Source organism: Armigeres subalbatus, chromosome 1, assembly GCF_024139115.2.
Source record: "Armigeres subalbatus isolate Guangzhou_Male chromosome 1, GZ_Asu_2, whole genome shotgun sequence".
NCBI lineage: Eukaryota > Metazoa > Arthropoda > Insecta > Diptera > Culicidae > Armigeres > Armigeres subalbatus.
Window position 1 is genome coordinate 129,388,065 of NC_085139.1, and position 22,586 is coordinate 129,410,650.

The window sequence follows — 22,586 nt, forward strand, 5'->3', positions numbered from 1 at the left end:
TAAATCATCGATTCATGAAAGTTTGACTTAAAATAAAAATTTACTTTGGTTGAATCTATTGACAACTTTTGGTCAAAAATTTCTTGCAAGATGATGGATAATAAAAAAACCTATCTTATAATTTTAATTTTTTATTAACAGGGGGTCTATAATGGCCACAAAGAGGTTCAACTATAAAAAGAATACCTGAAATTTTCTTAAAGTTTTATAGTGACAATATCAGGTCAAAAACGTGATAAAATCGGGTTGAAAACGGAAGAAATTCGAGGGTAGACAAAATCACAAAGTAACAAAACTGGGTTGATACTGTTTTATTAGGCTAACATGATGAAACTTTTATGCCCAGAGAAGTCGAGAAAATTTCCAACCCAAAAACTTCCTAGACCGGACCGGGAATCGAACCCCGCCACCCTTAGCATGATCTTGCTTTGTAGCCGCGAATCTTACCGCACGGGAAAGGAGGGCCCCGCAGAAAGCATCACAACAACCTTCATGAGATGATCAATAAGTAGAATAACAAACAGTTTTCAAAAGATCGTGTTCTAGTAGGATGAGTATCAAGTGTTGACCAATCCGTAGGAACTTTAGAAGGACATCCAGTGATCACTTAAGTCATGCCATTCAAGTCCATAACTGAGGGTCACGACAAAAATGTCTTGCTCAGATTTCGATAATAGATTTTTTTTAAAACCATGCTCCTATGATTCGAGATTCGTTAGTTTGCAGCTTTTAGGAATATTACGGGCATTATTCATGAAGGAGTGGCCACTCAGGTCCATAAGAATGGGTAACGATAATTTTATATAACTCAGAGAATGTTAATGAAAAGCTTTAGAAAAGCCGCGTTCTTCTATGGTGAGTTGCATGGAATGAACATTTCTACGGATGTTCCGTAGTGGCTACTCAAATACATTTAAATGGGTCACCACTATCTTTCGTTACTCAGAGTAGCTTTGTAAAAATAGCACTCTTCCATGATGAGTTTCATGAATTGACCACTTTAACGGACGTTCCGAATCTTCCGGAAGACCTCGGTGACCACCCAGGTCCTTCAAAAAGGGTCATCATAATCATTTTTTACTCAGCGTTCGGTTATTCAGCTATTCTATGGTGAGTTTTATGAATTGACCACTTCTACGGATGTTCCAGATCTTCTGGAAAAACTCCGGTGGCCACTCAGGTCCATCACACTGGGTCACCATAATCATTTGTTACTCAGTGTTCAATAATGAAAAGCTTTGGAAAAAACCGCACCGTTTTTATGATAAGTTTCATAAATTGGCCATTTTTACGGACGTTCTGGATCTACTGGAGGACATCCGGTGGCCACCCAGGTCCACCAAAATGGGTCACCACAATCATTTGTTACTCAAAGTACGATAATGAAAAGCTTTGAAATAAAAAGCGCACTTCTAGGATGAGTTCCATGAATTGACAATTTTCACGGACGTTCCGGATCTTCTGGAGCACCTCCGGTGGCCACCCAGGTCTACCAAAATAGGTCCCCACAATCATTTGTTACTCAAAGTACTATGAGGAAAAGCTTTGGAACTGACCGCGCTCTTCTATGATAAGTTTCATAAATTGACCATTTTTACGGACGTTCCGGATCTTCTGGAACACCTCCGTCCACCAAAATAGGTCACCACAATCATTTGTTATTCAAAGTACGATAATGTAAAGCTTTGGGAAAAAACGCGCACTTCTAGGATGAGTTCCATGAATTGACAATTTTTACGAATATTCCGGATCTTCTGGAGGAACTCCGGTGGCCACTCGGGCGTATCACAATGGGTCACCATAATCATTTGTTCCTCATTGTTCGATAATGAAAAGCTTTGGAAAAAATCGCATCCTTTTATGATAAGTTTCATAAATTGACCATTTTTACGGACGTTCCGGATCTTCTGGAGGACATTCGGAGGCCACACAGGTCCATCAAAATGGGTCACCACAATAATTTGTTACTCAGCGTTCGATAATTAAAAGCTTTGGAAAAAACCGCGCTCTTCTAGGATGAGTTCAATGAATTGACCACTTCTACGGATGTTCCGGGTCTTCCGAAGGGACACCGGACCGTGAAATAACCAGGAATTATGTTGATCCATGGAAATGGACAATGGCTACATTCTATTGGGATTATTGCTACGCAAATTTATGAGCATCTACAAAATCACACTTTGAAAGGCAAGAAATCACGCCAAAATTGCCCTACGAATCTATGATCCTTCAACATCGATTCCTAGGAACCATAATGGCCAAAGTGCAAAAATCTGTCCGTAACGACATCCATGGAATCCATACTTTCAATTTGGTTCTAAAAGATTGAGAATCGGTTCGAAAATGAACTTTTGGGAGCGAATTCAATTTGGGGTCATTTTTGACATGCTAATGCACAATGTGTCACTGTTTTTGTTGTGGCGTTCCAAGAGGTCGCTGATAGCTGGTTATCACTCCAAAATTTTCATTTCCAAAAGTTAGGAAAAGTCAGAAAATTTCAACGCCCTATCTCATTTGATTACAAAGCTTCAACGTTTTTAAATCATCTCTGGGCCAAAATAGACCCCAATGCACTAGGAAGGTTAAATGAACTTTTACTTAGCTTTCTTGAAGACAGTTATGCCTTTTCCAATGTTTGTATTTTTTGTATAGTATCAATTATACGACTATTTTCGTAACGTGACACCATTTCAATGTCACTGTTTTTAAAGTACAAATATCTCATGAAAACTAATATTTTTGAAGCAATCAAAAAGGTCATTAAAAACTGTATTTAATTGCGTATTCACCAATAAATTTGCACCCAAATAAGTGCGATGGAGTACATTTGTAAAAATTTGATTAGGGAGTCTTTTTTTTATACTAAAAGTCTGCTATTGATTGACCATTAAACAATGTTCCCAAATCATTTTCCATTGAAAAAAATGTTTTTCTTGTAATTCAATATATATATTTTCGTGTCCTACGGATATTGGAACCTAATTTTCAGTTGGAAATTTTGGTACCTTGGCGTAGAAGTGCGTGGATTGTGTCATAAGTCTAAAACTTAAGTATTATATTTCCGCAAAATTTTAAATAAATATTACCCAAGTAACCAATAAGCACGACAAGCACTCCAATTCGCCAAATCTCCATATAAGGCCAATTTACGGCTATTAAAAAACTTAGAAGCATTGAAGTAGCACTATATGGCCGGTTTGGTGAATTGGAGTGCTTATTGGTTACTTGGGTATTTTCTAGGTGTACGAAAGGGGAAGGGTCGTTTGGCCGAATGCCACTAGGCCGAAAGTTGTTTGACCGAATATACTATTTGGCCGAACAGACCATTAGGCCGAAAGTCATGGGTCATTTAGCTGAAAGGGCCGTTTGGCCGAAAGGGTCGTTCGGCCGAGAGGGTCATTAGGTCGAAAGGGTCATTTGGCTGGAAGGGTTGTTTGGCCGAAAAGGTCGTTTGGCCGAAAGGGTCATTTGGGCGAAAGAGTCCATTGGCTGAAAGGGTTCTTTGGCCGAAAGGGTCATTTGGCCGACCTACTCGGCCAAATGTCCTATTCGGTCAAATGACCATTTCGGTCAAACGACCCTTTCGGACAAATGATCCTTTCGGCCTAATGACCCTTTCGTCCTAATGACCCTTTCGGCCAAATGATCCGTTCGGTCAAATTACTTTCCGCCAGATGCGTTTCGGCCTAATGGTTTATTCGACCTAGCGGCATTCGGCCAAATGGCTTTCGGCCGGATGGGTTTCAGCCCAACAACCCTTCCCCCTTTAACAAACAATTTTAATTCAATCAAAGTTAATTGCCTATTTCCGGGGATTAAACCACCCGACTTGGACATTAATTTACAATGTTGTGAAAACTCATATGTGAATATGTACGTTATGTGGAAAATATTGATTTGGAAAATGTATTTGAGGTAACCACTTTCCCTTCGATGGGACTCGAACCCATGACCCCACAGTACGCTAGACTGGTGCTTTAATCAACGAAGCTACGAAGAACCTTTGTCGGCCTTCGCAACCTAGCGGCTAGTGAACGAGTTCGAGATTCCCAAATTGGACGCATAGTCAAATCACTCGCAATCCATTTCTCAAGCCAACACTTCCACATGTGTATAGTACACGTTCACATTAGAGCGTGAGTATTTAGAATGTCTGGCGGCTACACAATTTTAAGTTAAGAACTGAAAAATATCAACATTCACGCGAAAAAATAATTAATAAATATCGTTTTTTTTGGCGCATGACTCATTTCATAAATGTTTTTGGTTTCTGATACTGTTTAAATCAGAATAAATTGCCCAAACGGCCCACCGTTCCACGAGGTGCTGCTCTTGCCTCTTAACTAATATAGCAATGAGCTTTTATTTTAAAATTCACTATGATACAGCTTTGAATTTATTTCATCGAAATTTGTTACTGAAATTTTAAACTAAATTTAAATAACGAATATGATTATGCTCCTGGCGGTTATCATTGCTCCATCAGAACCTTAGTCAGAAATATCAACAATAACCGTATGGAAAACTAAAATTTTCCACAGATTAATTAAATAATCAGGATCACGTTCAGTGACAGCTGCTTCAAATATCAGTCTAATTTGATAGTGTTTGCATTGGTCGCTGATTGCTGTGATAAATAATGACTTTGGTTGTAACACTGCTATCAATATCACTTAAACCGCTGTAGTGATAGTGATACAGAGCAACTATACACTATACAGTTACTACACACGAGGCTTATAGTTGGACTAAATGAACGAAATAAGATATTTATATTATTGCTGCAATCTATGATGGTTCTTGTAAGATGAATATACCAATTTAGCTTGACATTTTAACGATACAATCTATTGACTTCCATATCGTTGCTCTGCGATTGGAAGCCACGATGTTAAGACAAGCTTATTTCGCAGTTCAGTTTCCAAAGTTTTCAGAATCGAATTCTCAAATTCAACATGTTTAATATTCATCTCACAAATTATTATTTGTTTAAGTCCTAATAGATATCTTTAATAATATTTTGGGACGCTTTAAAATATAAAAAATAAAAAGGCGCCAAATTTCAATTTTGTTTTAACAACTGGCAACAAATATAGCATCGTCATACAGTGAGTCCAAAAAGTATTCGTCTAGCTGTATGTTTTCGAGAAAATGTCAAAGATAGAATCTAGTAAGCTCAAAAAAATAAAACTATCGATTACATTGTGTAGTAAATTAATCAATTCATCCTTATTGCTAAAAATCAAACAGAAAAATAAAACAATAACAAAAACAAAGTATAACAATTCATTAAATATGGGCTCAAAAAGTATTCGTCTAGTCAGGTTTAGCGCGCTTTTGAAACGAAAACAGGAGTTGTAGAATGGAATTCAATATTTCGTTGGATTCCCCTGTGTATCTATGACGGGCTATAGTTCTTGTGGCATGGAAATGACCAAATTAGCCGTAATGGGGGACGGAATATTTTCCATTTTTCTTTAAACACTAATTTCAATTCGTTGTTGTTCGAAATATGACTTTCACGAATTTCACGAAAAGTTTGTCGTCCAGAACCTTTCAATGGAGTTAAATTGGATTTATATCTGGGATCTGAGGAGGCGTTTTGAGTTGATTGGGGTATTATAGAGTAGCTACAGCTTAATACTTTGGGCTGTGTGCTTGAGGTAATTATCACCCCGTAAGATGTATGTTCCCTGTAAGCCCAATTTCTCAGCACTGGCGTTCAAATTTTCTTTCAAAATGCGGATGAACATTTTGTGATACATAATTCCTTCAAATAATGTGAAATTTTCCCACACCGGTTGCGCTCAAGCACCTCAGAGACCATGACGGAGCCCCCACCAGGCTTTACTGCTTAAAAGAGATTCTGTGGCTGTATCTCAATATTCCATTTCCGCCATATCATACATCGGCCATTTGATCCAAATATGCTGTACTTGCTTTCGTCAGATAACATGACTTGATTCCGAAAGTCATCCTTCTTCCAGCGATATGTTTAGCGGAAATCGAGCTGTTTTTGATAATTTGATGGCTCACTTGAATTTTCTTCCGTGATACTCGCCCATTATACCCATACTTTTTACAGGTATTGATGCTCGTATTGGTTCATATCTGAGCACTTCTTCTCTCCAACTCACTTACCTATATGGGTGAATTCGTTTTTAAGGATTTTTTTTATTTTCCGCACAATAAATCGCTCATCGTTATCAGTTTAGCATCGCTGACGACCACTATGTTATTTGTTTTGATAGATTTTTGTGGCGCTGATGCGATCAATCACCAATTAAATAGTTGAATTCTTGCTACCCTTGGTCTACCCACATTTCTTGCAAAGTCATAAGTCAACTTGCACTAATTATGCAGGCATAGAATAAGTTTTTTTTCATTTGGACTCATCTTTTTAGTTTTCCCACCCATGGTGCTTCTATTTCCCGCGCCAAGTTCAAACAAAACAAAAACATTATTTGATCTGTCATTGAATGTTGACAAAAATGTTGCTAGACATCACTAGAGTGTGCTAGTGTAACTACATGCGAAAAAAAACTATTATATTCATGTTTCACTCGATTATTTTCTGAATAGACGAATACTTTTTGAGCGAGCGAAATTGACGAAATTTAGATAATCTCTACATACCAGAAAAAGTAATTGAAATTTCTATTTGTTTTTGAATAATAATCATGTGTTGATAAGTTTGCTACCAAATTTAGAAGAAAGTTTTTTGATTTCACTTCTATCACGCCTAAGTTTTACATTTTACTAAAGAATATGCAGCTAGACGAATACTTTTTGGACCCACTGTATATGAATAGACGATGAAAAAAAAGTCTATGAATATCAACGTTATTTAAAGTCAGACTGTTGACTGAAAAATTAATTATTGCAAAATTCTGCCAAAACGCGATTTGTAAAGATCTTGCAGGAAGTTTTCAACCAAAATGCAAGCAGCGAGCTGTCAACTTTTTGATGTCAAATCCTATTCTTTCTACGAGATTGAAAGAGAAAGGGCTGTCGGTTTGTTTGTTTGTCTAAAAGCTGTCGGTTTGTTTTCGTCGAGATTTTTGCGGATAGTGCCAACACAGTGATGCCAGACCTTCAGCAATGACTCTAATTGCATTATGTATGTATTACGATAATTAAAAAAGTATCTTTGAGGTGAAATTCGTCGTGTCTTTCACTGTCTTTAGTATTGGATATGATTTGAGAATGTGTTCTGGCTAAAATTCAAAGATTTTATTTGATTCCTTCAAGACTAATAATAATTTATTTGCGTAGCATCAGAACATTTTTTATTTTCATTGCCAACAACACTGGTTGCTGGAAATTCTTTCCATAGGATATTGAATTAATTTACAATCTTTATCCTCCGTTTTTTGGTTCTGATTCAAGTTTTAGTTCAATGACGCTAAAATGCCGGTTATTGGAATATCGGAATATACGATGGATTTGAATCAAAACGGTTTACAAAGTCAAGTCTACATGTCGGTGCATGATATTTTCTACAGTGCACTAAATGAATCTCATCTTTGTACTCACCTTCACGCAGCGTTACAAAATAGTAGGACTCTTTGGACGGAGAACTGTGGCCAATCTCGTTGACGGCGATCACCCGGAAGCTGTACGGTGAACGGAACTAGGCCCGTGACTTGGTAGAAGGCGTCATTATTCTTGGTGTAAATTGGCTCCACTGATCCCATTCACCATTTTCACCGATTCTGCATGCACGAGAAAGAAAAGAGGGTAAAGTATGTACATATAAGTAGAATGTTTCGAATGTCGTGGACATATTCCGGGAAAGTAAAGCAAAAGCACTGAATAAAATTTCCTGTTGGGTGGCGTACGGTTAAGGTGAGTGCATTTTGCTTGGTCTTCAAATACGTTTCCTTCAAATTTATGCGCCACAAATTGCCACTTTCATAGTACCGGTTTCACCTCGTATTCGCGGGGGTAAGTCATTTTATAGTCAACGTGAAACTAGCGCGCTTTAGTGGGGTGCTCGCTAGTGTGTATGTTTCCCGAGGCACATAGTGCCAGGCGAGTGGAAAAGAAATATTATTTCACTTTCGGGACTTTGCTTCAGTGCTTGAGCCAGAAGGGAGTGCTGAGTCAAATGCACATGTTGAGGATTTTATATTTTATGTTGCTTGGGAAGAAGAACAGAGTGAATCGCAGCGGCATTCTTTCTATGTAGCCAATGACCTTTTTTGCTTTTACCCAGCAGTTTTAGAGACCCCTGTTTCTGATCAGCTACAACAATTGAAATTCCTTCTGGATCATACAAAAATACATGAAAGAAACATTTTCTATACACCTAAATAACTATCGTGGCGCTCTCTTTTTGAATGAAGAATCTTCAATCTTTTCTTAGAGTTTATTGATGTACTTACAAAAGTGGACAACGTTGAGCATCAGTGCATCTTGAACTGTCCTCCACTGTATATCTTACACTAGAATCTTTTTTCACTGTGGGCTTACAGTGATGTTCTTCACGTTCAGTATAAGAATCAATAAAAAAATATCGAAAATATCAATAAGAGACTATCCATATACTACGTGGGAAGATTGTGATCAACTTTAGAAATCTCCTCACCAGTGTAAACATTAAACATATTGCATTCATGTCTATGGGTATTTTGTTCCACAGTGGCATCTTCACCATATCTCGATTGGTCTGACGTCGCTTGAGGTCTTATGTTGGTTATGTATGCAGTACGTTCCCCAATGTAGGCGGCACATTCGAAACGAAAAGTGTTGCAACTCCGTGTTGTATGTTTAGCTTAGTGTAGCTGGTAGGTTTTAGTGCTTTTCTTCCGTTTTGCGCTCGCTTCATGTGCCGTTGCGCCGGGACCGTTCGTTACTGAAAGTCATCTTAAAAGCTTTCTCATCCACCCCCGTTCATTCTGTTGCATTCCAAAATCAACGCCGTTGTTGGGTAAGGTGTCTGTGATCTGGTTTTCGGGGATTCCAAGCGACGCGGTCCCATTTGTTGCCAGCCATAGTTGCTGAACCAAAATCAGAAGCATAAATTTCTTTCGCAAGGATAAATAAAAACACCTACAACGCGGCTCTAGGATTCCTCCCGTGATTAGATGACATGAAGTATTACGAAGGAGTTAGAAATAGCGTATAAATAAAAGGGATGTTACATGTTGAAATATGACAAATTAGCAACCATCGTTTCAATTTATTTGTTTTTTTTTTCTAAAAACTCAGTTGTTATCCGTGTTCGCGTAATAGTTCATTCAAATGCAATTCAATTTAATGCCTTAAAAAAAGCCAAAATGTATTGAATTGATCAATCATGCAGATTTCTACATGTAGATCGAGGCGAATTAAAAAAAATGGCAATTCCACCATTTCGATCTCTGGCATCGTTAGTCGTGCCACTTACCCATGTCATCCAACTGGGATACCAAGTTGACAATTTATTTCCACGCCATCGGGGCTCAAATTTACGGTTCTGGTGACATTTCTCCAGGTGGCGTAATTTGTGTCACACATTTTATTTTATTCTGCCCTCGCCGCCTCTCTTCCACCATTTCCGGCTTATGGTAGCACATATAGTAGGATTGTTCAGTGTGCACTTTTAGGTGTTGCCTTGCCGTGCGGCAGAGGAAGTAAACCTTCTTGATTGGTTAAGTTATATTTCCGTAATCCTTCCAATGACACATGAAACTGGCGACAACCTGTGCCAAAGTTTAAGGTGTTTGAATATGAATGCATGCATGTTTGGGTAACTAATCGAATTCGAGACTCCGAGGAATGCTTTCGAACCAGTCGCCGCGATTCTATTGTTGGGCCGCTACTGACGCTTCTATACCAACGGCGACAGAATCGCAGTCGTCAAGCGATAGAATCGCATCTGTTTGAGGGAACCTTTAAAGGGGTAAACGCAATAAAGTGTGGTAACGGCAAGTTTTTTCTCGACGGTTTGTACTAAAGAGAATTAAATAAATATTGCAACTGTTGCGAAACGTAATGCAAACAGATTTGCCGGACATGTGTGATCTGACGTTTGAAGTTTTAAAGGAGTTGATCTTTCTCGTAATTTTTTTTATCGTTTCAATCGATTCTTTAAGCTTTGCTAAAGAACTGGAATATTTTGAAACCTCTAACTATTTTAAAAATATAATCATTTTGTTCTAGTTACTTTCGGTAAGTAATTAATATAATCGTGAAAGCCTTCAAAAACTCAAATGCTGTAGTTTAGTGCACTGTTTAATTTAATAATTTATCAACCTTATCGAATTAGTCAGACATCAGCAGTATTTAAGAAATCGATCACAGTACTGGTGGTTGCCCAAATTTGCATATTTGGCAAGAATAAATCGAGAACTAATAATAATTTGCACTCAGTTGTGGTAATTTGGCTGTTTGCCAAATGGCGAAATTAATTAAAACCCGACAAAAACTCCATTCGGCGGTTGTTAGTGCTATGACGTGCTCCATACAACACTCAATTTGCACTGTTCGCTGCACGACTGTGAACTATTTCTATTATGGATTGTTGAACCATCCGCAAACCAGCCAGTTCCATTTCGGACGCTCGCATCGAAGAAGCATTCACGATCGTTACTAATTTACGAGTGGTGAAATGAAATTTTCATTTAATGTTTTTATCACGTAGCCTCACTAAAACCAGGCAGTATAGCAGCCAGTCAGCGCAGCAGAAGTGCCGGTTGGTTGGCTGTTGGAAAAGGTGAAACATGGGTCCTCTGACGAAAGAAGAGGATACTTTGGCTGTGAACCGAACCCGAACCCAACCATTCATCTCACATTTCGGCAAGTCTAAGAGTGGTTGTGGTGAGAAGAAAATGCAACTATTTTATCTCCACCCCTGCCGGCGATTCTCATTGCGGTTGGCCCAGAGGGCTGTCTTGAATAAATAAATTTTCTTGTTCACCCTCGTTCCCTCGGGACCGGCAGCTGCTTTTGCTGACAGCAGACCACCCAACCGCCCTTCGTCCGGTTTCATATTGTTGGTTTGGATTTCTTGTTTGTGGGTATTCAACGGTCTGAATAAACCATCCATTAAAAGGAATGGTCTGATGGGGTACGAAGTTGAAAAAAGTCTTTATTCTCGCAATCATCATATAGATAAAGTGAAACGAACATCTGTACGTATTGAATGAAATTACACAATGTTGAATCGAACGAAACACATTTGTTCTTTAGTTCCATATTCAATTCGATACAGAATTTCTGACACTATTGTTTTTTGGATTATTTGAATTATGATCATACGGAACAAGGTTTTTCGTACGTATATGTCGTACTAACTAACAAGCAAAAATCAGACTAGGAACGGAACAAATCGAGGGCTACGGTGGACATTAGAGTGGGGCGCAGTTGTATGGAAAAACTCAAACTTCGTCCGATCAAGTGAGATCAAGGTTTTTCTGAATCGTTTTGGGACCCCAATTCACTGTGCAAAATATGGGCTCGATTGGTTGCGACCACGCTTGCCGCATCGCGTTTTAAATTTACGTGGAGATTAGTATGGGAAAACGCACTTTTTTACATTTTTGCTATTAGCGGCTTCAATTTGTCATCAATCACGTGACTCAATACGTTAGCATATAGTCTGGAAGATGCCGAAAGACTTTGCCGAAGAAGGTTCGTAGCTGGATGGTCTACAAAAATGTTATTACGTTTCGAAAATTGATCGATCAAACCATATGCAAAAAATCAATGTGTCTGCCAGCACTACCGGACGACCTATGGATATCGAAGGGCAAAACCCATCTTCCTTCTCATCGGATTTTTTCTTTGTGAAATGATTCCGGATAGCTCCCATTAGCTCTTAAGCCCTATAAGATCAATTATTTTGAAATAACATTCAGTTAAATTATTGGTCTACGTAGTTCGACAGTGCTGGCAGAATAAACTATTATTTGCATATGGTTTGAACACTTAATCTTCGAAGCGTTTTAACATTTTTCGTGGACGTTCCCTCGACGTGCCTTCTTCAGCAAAGTTTTTCGGCATCCTTTGGGTTATACTTTAACGCAATGTGCCACTTGGATTACGATGAACTGAAACCTCTAGTAGTAGAAATGCAAAAATATACGTTCTCCCATACTAATTTCCATACAAACTTCAAACGCGATGCGGAAAGCGAGGAAGCAACCAATCGGTCGCAAATTCTGCACAGTTGTTCAGGGCCCAGTATGGCTTCGAAAAACCATTGATTTGAAAAAATGACCATGACGCCCCACTCTAGTGGACATAGTCTACGTCTGTGTTTTCTATATCGGGATACACTTCGCGATTGCGAAAATCCAAGATCGTCACGAAAATATGAAAGACTTTGAAGGTAAATATCGTAGCCGTTATTCGATGGATTTTTTTTTAAACTATGCGATTAACTATGTGGCGCTTCTACATATATGATAGTCTTCTAAACATATAAATTTTCATTTATTTATCATCGATAATTATTAAACAGTTTAGAAATAGATACACCAACTGTAATAGATAAGATTAAATCTGTAAAATACCGAAACACTTTCTGTTGTGTATTTCATTCAAACGTGTAGCGAAACGTGTAAGATATTTTGTTTCCATTCGCCATGTAAACACTTTGGGATGATCGTGTCACAGCTAGAGGTGTACGCCAATCCGAAAACCGTCAGCGGCGGCGTTTGTCCTATTTTTAGCCGACGACGGCGGCTGAATCGACGTGCCAATTTTTTTTATTACCATTGTTTTTTAGACAAATACATTAATTGTATTTCGCCGGAAAAATATACACCGTGTCCAATGTCATTCAAATTAAAACTTCGATTATTTCACATCACTTGTTTGGATTTTAATGGTAATTGTTTTGATTGAAAGTTAGTTGTCCATATAATATGGATAGATCAATTACAGAAGGTGTTTAACAATAAATCTGCTTTTAACTTTTTTGGCCAGCTACACTTTTCAAAACAATCGCAGGCGGCAAGCAGGTATAACTACGGTTTTGAACTGGGTCAAAATAGACAATTTATGCTGTTTCTCAACAGGACGTATGACCACATAAAATAGCCCAAGAGATTAACATCTGGCGAACTGGGTAGCCGCGCTTGTCGTTAATGTGTTTGTATAGTACAGACCCTATTCGATTTGGTTGCCGAAATCAAATGGATTTTATGAAACTAGACACACTGCGATATTTTTTTACGCGGAATTTGCAATCTATGCGTTTTTCTTGGACATTTTTTACGCATTTATTTTTCAAACGTTATTTTTTACGCCGGTTCTGGGATCTAACCAGTTTTTCATAAGAAATGTTGCCAAAAACGAATAGAATATTGTAAAAAAAAGGGGAAATTGTAAGGCCTCATACAATGTTTGTATAGGAATCTAGCATGGTCGCATATACCCAGTTCTCATACAGGTTTTGGTAGGTTCTTATGCAGAATTGATGGAAAATGTATCATTCACCCAGTGGGAATAAAAGCGCTCGTAACAGAACTTATATAAATGCCGCTTTTTAAGATGTCTGAAAAAGGCCCTTTTTATGAAAAAATTCCGTAGGAATTCCTGGAGGAACTTTTGGAGGAATTCCTGGAGGAACTTCTGGGGGGATTCCTGGAGGAACTTCCGAAGGAATTCTGGAGGAGTTTCTTTGAAGAAAACTTAGAAGGACACCCGGAGGAATTCTTGGAATGGTTTACGGCCGTTGGTTTTGAAAGAGTTTCCGGTCTTTTTATTCAAAACGAAAGTTGACCATCTTGTATTCCAAAATAGCGCTAAACATCGATTTCTGGCTTCTGGCCATCGAGCGCTTTCCGGAAGTTCCCTTATTGCCCGGGTACCAACGAAACTAAAATGCTAATATCTTAGGAAATTTTTAACCGTTTTCAACCATTTTGGGCTCATTTGATTCAGAAATTTGTCCTTTATCGTGCTGTTTTAGGATTGCACTGGTCCTTTGGATTACCGGGAAATCCGGATTTCTAGGGACATGTCCTGTATAGATTATACTGATCGTGGATTTCGACAGGTAATCAGGAATATGGGTATCATACTTCTTGATAATTCATAAGCAGGTTGATTTTTATTGATTTGGGTCCATTATACATGCAGATCTTCAATTGGCCATTCCAGAACAGGTTCCTCGAGGGATCATAGGTGACGTTGCACGTATCATCGTAATCAGCTTTGCCTAGGGTGGTCGGTATTGAACGTTTTTGATAAATACCGGTATTCGGTATTTGGTGGAGTCAATACCGGTAAAACCGGTAAAATACCGGTTTTTGTGAAAATTTCAGGTATTGACTGATCAACATTTGAGTTGGACTTTAGGAAAAAAAAACAATATTTGTTGACAAACTTCAAATGTTAAAATCCTTGTTTGTTGAGCTGAGCAAAGCGGAACATAAGTAGACATAACATACTGAGCGACTCATCTCCTAATCCGCATTGGATTTTGTTGGCAATGCTGTCAACTACTGAGAAACCTCTCTCTGGTTTAACCGAAGTTGGACGAATCGTTCCAATATCGTCGAAAATCAGTGTCAAGTATTTACCCTTAATCCCTTCTGAGGCATCTTCTTCGTACCGATCGTCAGGAATGGTCGTTGTCTCAGTTTCAACGATCGCATCAGGAATGATAAGACGCTTCAACATCTCGTCCGCTTGCCCAATCAATGTAGTTCTGCATGTCTTGAAGAAAATCATTTCTTATCAATTGCTTTACGGCAGAATTATTCAAAAAAGCAAAAAGATCGTGCAGAACTAACGGTAAAGCTGTTCCACAGCAGCTTGAACAGGTTCGAGGGCTTAAATTATTTTTCCAACTGCCAAAAAATCATCACTGAAGTTTAATTCGGATCAAAGCTTCAACTCATAGATCCGTTTGAGCATAGATAACATGCTATTCCAGCGTGCTTTGGGGTCAGCCACTAATTCGAATTCTTTACCGGATTCAGAACGGACATATTTTTACAGCAAATTGTTTTTCACAGGTGATCTCCGGAGAAGAACTATTATGGCTCAGTGATAGTAATAAAAGTAATAAAAAGTAATAAAAAAATCACTCAGATAAAGCTTTAAAAACTAATACGGCACGCACCTTCTTCACAATTTCATATATTGCGGGGAAATTCTCGACGATGTCAAAAATGTTCATTGAAGAAAAAAGTTGTTGGCAGTTTAACAGATGGCTAAAGAGCAACACGTATGATTAATGACGATGGTGATCGGTTTTTGCTGTACGTTAACGTCGTCATTGATGCTTTCTTTTGCAAAGGATCTTTCATGCATTCATGCAAAAGATATTTTAGTTACAAGATAAACATTGTCGCTATCGTCGCTGCCCGGAACATCTTTTGCTGGCGAGGATAGGGTGCTAAATGTCAATGAAGGAAAAATACATACGATTTGACAGTTCGGTACCCAACATGTTTCGGACATCAGAACAAAGGGAACGAAGCGATAATCTTTATCTTGTAACTAAAATATCTTTTATTCATGCGCATTCAATTGTTGTATTTTTTGCACGATGAGTGTTTTCTCCTTGTAACCGAATACTTCTCCCATCTATGCTGAATTTCCTATTCATGTGGGACAGATATGCGATTACAGGCAGTTCAGCTGATATATCTAAGGGAAAACTATTTGAGATTTTTTTATTCTGACAGCAAAATTTGAAATACCGAAAATACCGGTATTTTTCGTCTCAAAAACCGGTATTTTCGGTATCCAAAATTGGCCGGTAATAAGGTTTCAGTACTACCGGTTAGACCACCCTAGCTTTGCCGGAGAACCATGTTCAGACATTATCTGCTTCAGCTAATTTCTTTTCACTGAATCGTACGCTGCTTTGAAATCAATAAATAGATGGTGAGTTCTGGGACAGAAAAAGTCATTTTAACTACACTCAAATAGCTGACATCGAACACACAATCAAGCTGCTAGTCTCTCCCGAATTTGAATGTGCGAATGAATGGGACGGCATGTGCACGAACAGCAGCAAGCGTTGACTCTCGGTGTCATCGTTGTTTTGTGCGGTGTCAAAATGAATCTTTAGTTTGGCACATTGATATTCAATTTGAAATCTCAAATGAGTATCATTTCATACTGCGGTGCATGGATTCAACATTTTGAAGTCAGATTCCTAAAATATATACATCTGTTTATTATATAAAGTAAAATAATCATTTTTTATCGTTGCAAATCAACCGCAATTCAAAATATTCATTTCAGCCCCGGTAGATATTCATTTTTTACGCTCGATTATCAATCGGCTATTGAGGATCGGGCGGCAAAAAAGGTATGGAAATTTGACAGCACACGCTAACTTTCACCTACTAAGTGACTGAGTAAAATTGTATTGCTCTCTCTTTCTATCCCACGGAAATTTTACTCAATTTCCGTCAAAAGCAGGACAACTCAAAACTATGAGTAATCCAGCTTTTGACGGAAATTGAGTAAAATTTCCATGGGAAGAAAAGAGATGGCAATACAATTTACTCAGTCACTGAGTATGTGAAAGTTAGAGTGCATGCTGCGAGATGTTTGTGCCTGACTGCCTGCATTCCGAGCGTCTGATCAAAACAAATACGAATCAATGACGAAGCTGCCTACTGAGCGTCGATGCAATTGATCTTAAAACGAAGATTTCCGTCCTTGGGTGAGTCTGCAAGTTGTACTTCCGAAATTCATAAAGGATCATCTTTCAGGTTAAACATCTAATTCTTTGTTGATCGACCTTCATGGCCAGACAGGTAGATTTTGATACTGGAACGACGAAACTGATTAGACTAGCCAGTAACAGATTTTTTTTCCACACAGATTATCAGTGGATTCAGATTGCTTTAAAAAAAAATCAAAAATTGAATGCTTCTCCGGATGTTTCGGAACTTCCGAAGATCCACATGGTGGCTACCCGGAATCAGTTAGTGGTCCTTGCATTGATTTTGCGCTCACAATATAAAAAAGATTAATGGAGATAATCTTACAAGACGAATATTCGGTATAGGTCTGTTCTCCTTCTTTTTTTACTTTATTACAAACAATGGTTCACGATTACGCAACTTGAAAACAAAAAACAAAAACAAAAAGTAAGAAATAACAATTCCTTCGGGAATTCCCATATTTCAGAAGGGCTTCTTGGTGGCCACTCGGGATCAATGAATAATATTTGCAATCTCGTGCTTAGAATCATAGGGGCGTAACTGTATTGATCGATTTATCTTCGACGATGTTTTCTTTTTATCAATTAGGGAATTGTGGTAGTTTGTCGAAGGTTCATGGTTGTAATGAATTGAATGAATTGATGAATTGAATTGTATCTTCTACCTGAAGCAAATATAAAATCAATGAAAAGAAATCGATCAATACAGTTACGCCCTAAGCATTTATGGTTCTAAGCGCGAGCAAAGACTCTGCTTCTATACTGCTATTACAAACTATTTTCGAAAGTTTGTAGAACGAACTGTAATAATTGACCACTGCTCTGGATGTCCCTGTACTTCTGGACCACCTGGTAGCCCTTGCATTAATTTTACTCTCACAACAAATGACGAATTTCAAGAATTGACCACTGCTCCGGATGATACGGAGCTTCCCAAGGATAACTTAGTGTCCACCTGTAGTCAATTAGTGGCACTGGACATTATTTTACAATGGATTACAATTTTTACAATTTTTACAATTTACAATTTTTATATAAACAAAAGGCGCAAATTTCTAGAACAAACTTTCGTAGTATCAGATAGAGGCCACCTAGGATCGAAGAGTTGTGCATGTATTGGTTTTGATGTGACAAAGTTAAAACAAACGGTTTTTAAAAAATCACATCTGTCTAGAAGAATTTCTGGAATCTATCGATGAACCCAAATAGATCAGAATTAAACACTTGAGACAATTTCCAGAAGTTTTACACCCATATTGTTGGGGTTACAATGAGAAATGTTTTTGGCCAACCCCTACACCCGGGGAACCTGTTCCAGAATGGCCACTCCGGAGTTGACTTGTCTGGTGAGCCTAGGATCACGAAGGACATGCGCAAGAGTTGTTAATTTCAAGAAGTTTGATACCCATATTGTTGATGTTCCATTCCACAATGTTCATGGCCACTTATGATCCCTCGAGAAACCTGTTCTGGAATGGCCAATAGAAAGTCTGTACTTCTGATGGACCCAAATCAATAAAAATCAATCTACTGATGAAATTTCAATAAGTTTGATACCCATATTGCTAATTAGCTACCGAAATCCATGATCAGTATCATTTATGTAGGACATGTTGCTGGAAATCCAGATTTTCCAGGAATCAAACTGATCGGATCGGTCGATCCTGCTAATATCTTGAAAGAAAAGAAAATTATGAATCGAATAAGCCCAAAATTGTTGAAATCGTTTGTAAATTTACAGAGATATAGGCATTTTAGTTTCGTAGGTACCCGGGTACCCTGCCGGCCTGTTAAGGGTATTTTTTTGCCGCCCACACAACGGTTAACTAAAACATGAGTTTAGGGAAGCATCGGGAAAAATAGGCCAATTTTGAGTTATTTTACGCACAGAATCCAATGCAATCCATTTCACCAATATTCTATAAACACTTGAATGATAACTGAGACCTCTCCGAGAGAGAGAGACGAATAAGATTTTCCGTTGATAATATCGCTTTTTTTTGGTAGTAAATTTCAGAATTTGCACACATACGTACACATACATGCATACAAGTGGTCTATTAGTGTCTCAAAACATGCTCACATTTGCTATCTAGGTTCCACTGAAGAAGTTTTTGAAATCTCCTTCAATTTTTACGTTTTTACTTTTCTGAAAAGATTTTTTTGTACATGTTTCTATATGTTCGCGAGTCGATTTGACGATAGTGAATAATTTTACTATATTTTCCTATTTTATTTTATGACTTTCATTTTCATTTTTCATTTTCATTATTTATTATTCATTTCAAAACAAAATTGTGACATTTTTTCATGATTCCTGGACAATGAAGTGGTAGCCAATCGGAGTCAAGGATGGAAAGTTTTAGTTGTTCGCGTCTATTACTTTTATCTCCAACATTTGTTAACCAGTTGATGCGTCCTTCTTCAAACAAACCATCCCGTGAAAAACTTGACAAGTATTACAAATTTCATTATTCTTTTTGTTGGATCATTCTGCTGGAAGGAGATTCTCATTTTCCCGTGGGTTTCATGTAAGTGTCTGCTTACAGGTCCACCACCCCCATTTTGGTCCTTCATACAGCAATATGTCAATATGTCTGGGTGTATCGGAGTTCAGGCTCGTGTTCAGATTGCTATGTGCAAGCTCGAGCATAGCAAGTAATGTTTGATTGGGTGCAAAAACTTAAGTGAACATCTCACACATGTTGCACCTTGAAAATTGCTTATAGGTTTTTCATGTATTCTAGTCTTTAATATTTGTAAAAATGATTGTGGCTTTGCAGATATGCGTTTTGATGGTACCCGGGGGACGTTTTTCAGCATCAGACTGAAATCAATTGTGAGATAATGAAGATGGCCTTAGTGTTGGGGTCAAGATGTATGGTTACGGTTAGATAGAAGATGTATGTAGAATTGTGCTACCCCGTATTGCCAAAACCATAGGAGATTCTTGGTCAATAAGGGGTTTTATTAGCTGTTGAATCGAATGTTGTTTTCTAAAATGGACTGTCATCTACTTAATATCGAAGCGATCATCTAACACAGGAGAATATAGAGTTAAGCAGGTAAAACTTTGACACCTGGTACAGGATTTACATCGGACTAGAAAACATATTAACTCACAGCACATAAAAAAAGAATCTTTACTGTTTGATTATAACTTTTAATGTTTCTTACCGCGTATCAAATAATCCTAGATTGATAAATTTACGATATTTTCTTCATTGGCATTACATCCCCCATTGGGACATTGCCGCCTCGCAGCTTAGTGTTCATTCAGCACTTCCACAGTTATTAACTGCGAGGTTTCTAAGCCAAGTTACCATTTCTGCATTCGTATATCATGAGGCTAAACACGATGATACTTTTATGCCCAGGGAAGTCGAGACAATTTCCAATCCGAAAATTGTCTAGACCGGCACCGGGAATCGAACCCAACCACCCTCAGCATGGTCTTGCTTTGTAGCCGCGCATCTTACCGCACGGCTAAGGAGGGCCCCCGATATTTTGGGGTGCAGAAAACATGAAATAGGATAAATAAATTAACTAGCTTGTTATTGCGTTTGATACTGCTCCCTCTTTTATCCCATCTTTCAAGGATTCAAGATTAAAATTTTCAAGATTTGGACGCCTCATCTGATTCTAAACAGGAAATTTTGGACTCAATTTTGGAGAGAACAATTTATTCCAAAACAAATGGTGCTGATGAAAGGACCAGGACAAACGATTAAAGATGTATTTTTCAAGCGCGGAAATCTGGTGAGGAAATTCCATTACATATATTTTTGTATTTTTATTGAAACTGTATGATTATATACATATAAAATAACCATCAGGGCACCCGATTGAAGCGATTTGGATAGGAAGAGAGGAATCGCCAACTTCTTATTGTTAACATCTCGTGGATAAAGGGCGGGCTCTTCTCTCCATCTATTGGGTCAATCTGGGAAACGAGTACTAGATTATAATATTGTATGTACGAACTATCTTCTGGAAGGAGATTCTCTATTCATCCCGTGGATTCGCATAAGCGTCTTTGCTTATGGAACCACCCCACCCATTTTTGGCCCTTCATACAGGAGTTTGATGAAATACAAACAATAACATAATCATGATCATTCCGTGCCGATAGTTCGAACGAGCCAGACGTGTGTGCTGTGTCTCATCGCGGATTGTGTTCGGTAGTGAAAAGGCTATTGTGTGGTGCTCCTACCTACGGATCCAAGGCGATCGCTGTCGGCGAGTGAAGTAGCTGCTTCTGGCGACGCCAGTGAAGCAGGCTATTGTTACTGCTGCTACCTACAGCAGCAGGGGCAGATAAGTGGCAAAACTTTTTATTGTTCTCCCTTCTGTTTGATACAGAGTGGGACTGCTTAGAATTAATCGAATTAGTTTTTTAAGTTTTTTCTAATTTGCTATTAGTTCTAAGTTAGTATAAGCAAAATTATCCTTCCACCTTGCGGGGTGAGAATGGAGGAGGAGACTGGAGAAGGCAATGTGCCTGCTAAAGATGGAGGGCGCACTCGATTGTACCATGCGGCTTCGCCTGGGCCTTGGGTTGTTTACTTTCGGCAGAAAGTAAAAAGCCTAGATTTTCTCGGCATTAAACGAGATTTGACGCGTCGTTTTCCGAAGCTTGATTTTAGCCAGATCAACAGGAACAAACTACGCATCACCGCACCTACATACCAGGTGGCGAATGAAATTGCTGGCGACAGGGCGTACAATGTTGAATATTTGGTTTATGTCCCTCGCGAGAGGTCGAAATTGAAGGTGTGATCAACGCAGCGAGCCTGACTTGCAAGGATGTACTTGCGGGAAAAGGCCGCCTAAAGAATGCAATGGAGTCTACCGTGGATATTCTGGACTGCAAGGAATTGCATTCAGCAGCCACGGTAGATGGAAAGAAGGTATATTCCAAGTCAGGTTCGCTTCGGGTGACGTTCGCCGGTTCGATGCTCCCAAAATATGTTGATATTGAAAACATGCTATTTCCGGTGCGTCTTTTTGTGCCAAGGGTATTTAATTGTACCAATTGTAAACAACTTGGTCACACTGCCGAGTTTTGTGACAACAAACCACGTTGTGGCAAATGTTCTGAAAGGCATAGGGAGGAGTCCTGCCAGCAACAGGCAACAAAATGTGCTTATTGTGGTTTGAATCCTCCCCATGGTTTGCAGGAATGCCCGGTGTACAAAAAGCGCACCCAAAAGTGAAGCGCTCGTTGGTACAGCGCTCCAAGCAGTCGTATGCGGAAATGGTTAAGTCGCAAGACACATCCGCCACAGCCACTGCATCGACTGCTATTTCAGCCACCGTTCGTGTAAGTGATTATTATGATTCCATATCCATTGATGAATTGGACTCTGACGCAGCCGACATGGATGATCCTGCGGAGGTACACGTGCCCGAAAAGAGGAAGCAACCGTCTTCCCCGGGATCGCGCCGCAAGAGAACAAAAATCATCCATAAAAGCTTGGCAAAATCTGAAGGTAATGGGGGTTTATTTAAAATCCCGAAGCAACCTGTCCCTACTGCTTCTTTTGATCCTAGTTGCAGTAAGGCATTCCACCATTGTTAAAATCCGATGTTTCGAAGAAACATCCGGCTAGGAGAATCAACGAAAGAAAAAAGTAATTCGCACTTCTAGTAAAAGTATTCCGTCCAAGCGAGGATTGATCTCCTTTAAGGACCTTGTGGACCGTTTTTGAATTTATTCAATATTCCGAATTCATTGAGGCCTATCATTGACCTTTTCATACCAACAGTGGAAAGTTATCTGAAGCAATTGACTGTTTCATGGCCCTTCTTGCAGGAATTGTATCTTTCGATGGATAATACGGCCAATACCCAAGATACAATCACTGTGCTGCAGTGGAACTGTCATAGTCTGAAAAATAAATGTAACGTGTTCAAGTGTTTGATTCGCAATTCCGATTGCGATATATTTGCACTCTGTGAA

General features: G+C 38.7%; 1 protein-coding gene across 1 annotated transcript in view; it reads right to left on the bottom strand.

Moving 5' to 3' along the window:
- LOC134205127 (tyrosine-protein phosphatase 99A-like) overlaps positions 1–22,586 on the bottom strand; it is a 409,912-nt gene that overhangs the window by 162,564 nt on the left and 224,762 nt on the right. The window contains 3 exon segments of the mRNA XM_062680070.1: positions 7,537–7,622; positions 7,624–7,687; positions 7,690–7,715. Coding sequence (XP_062536054.1) covers positions 7,537–7,622; positions 7,624–7,687; positions 7,690–7,715 — 176 coding nt within the window.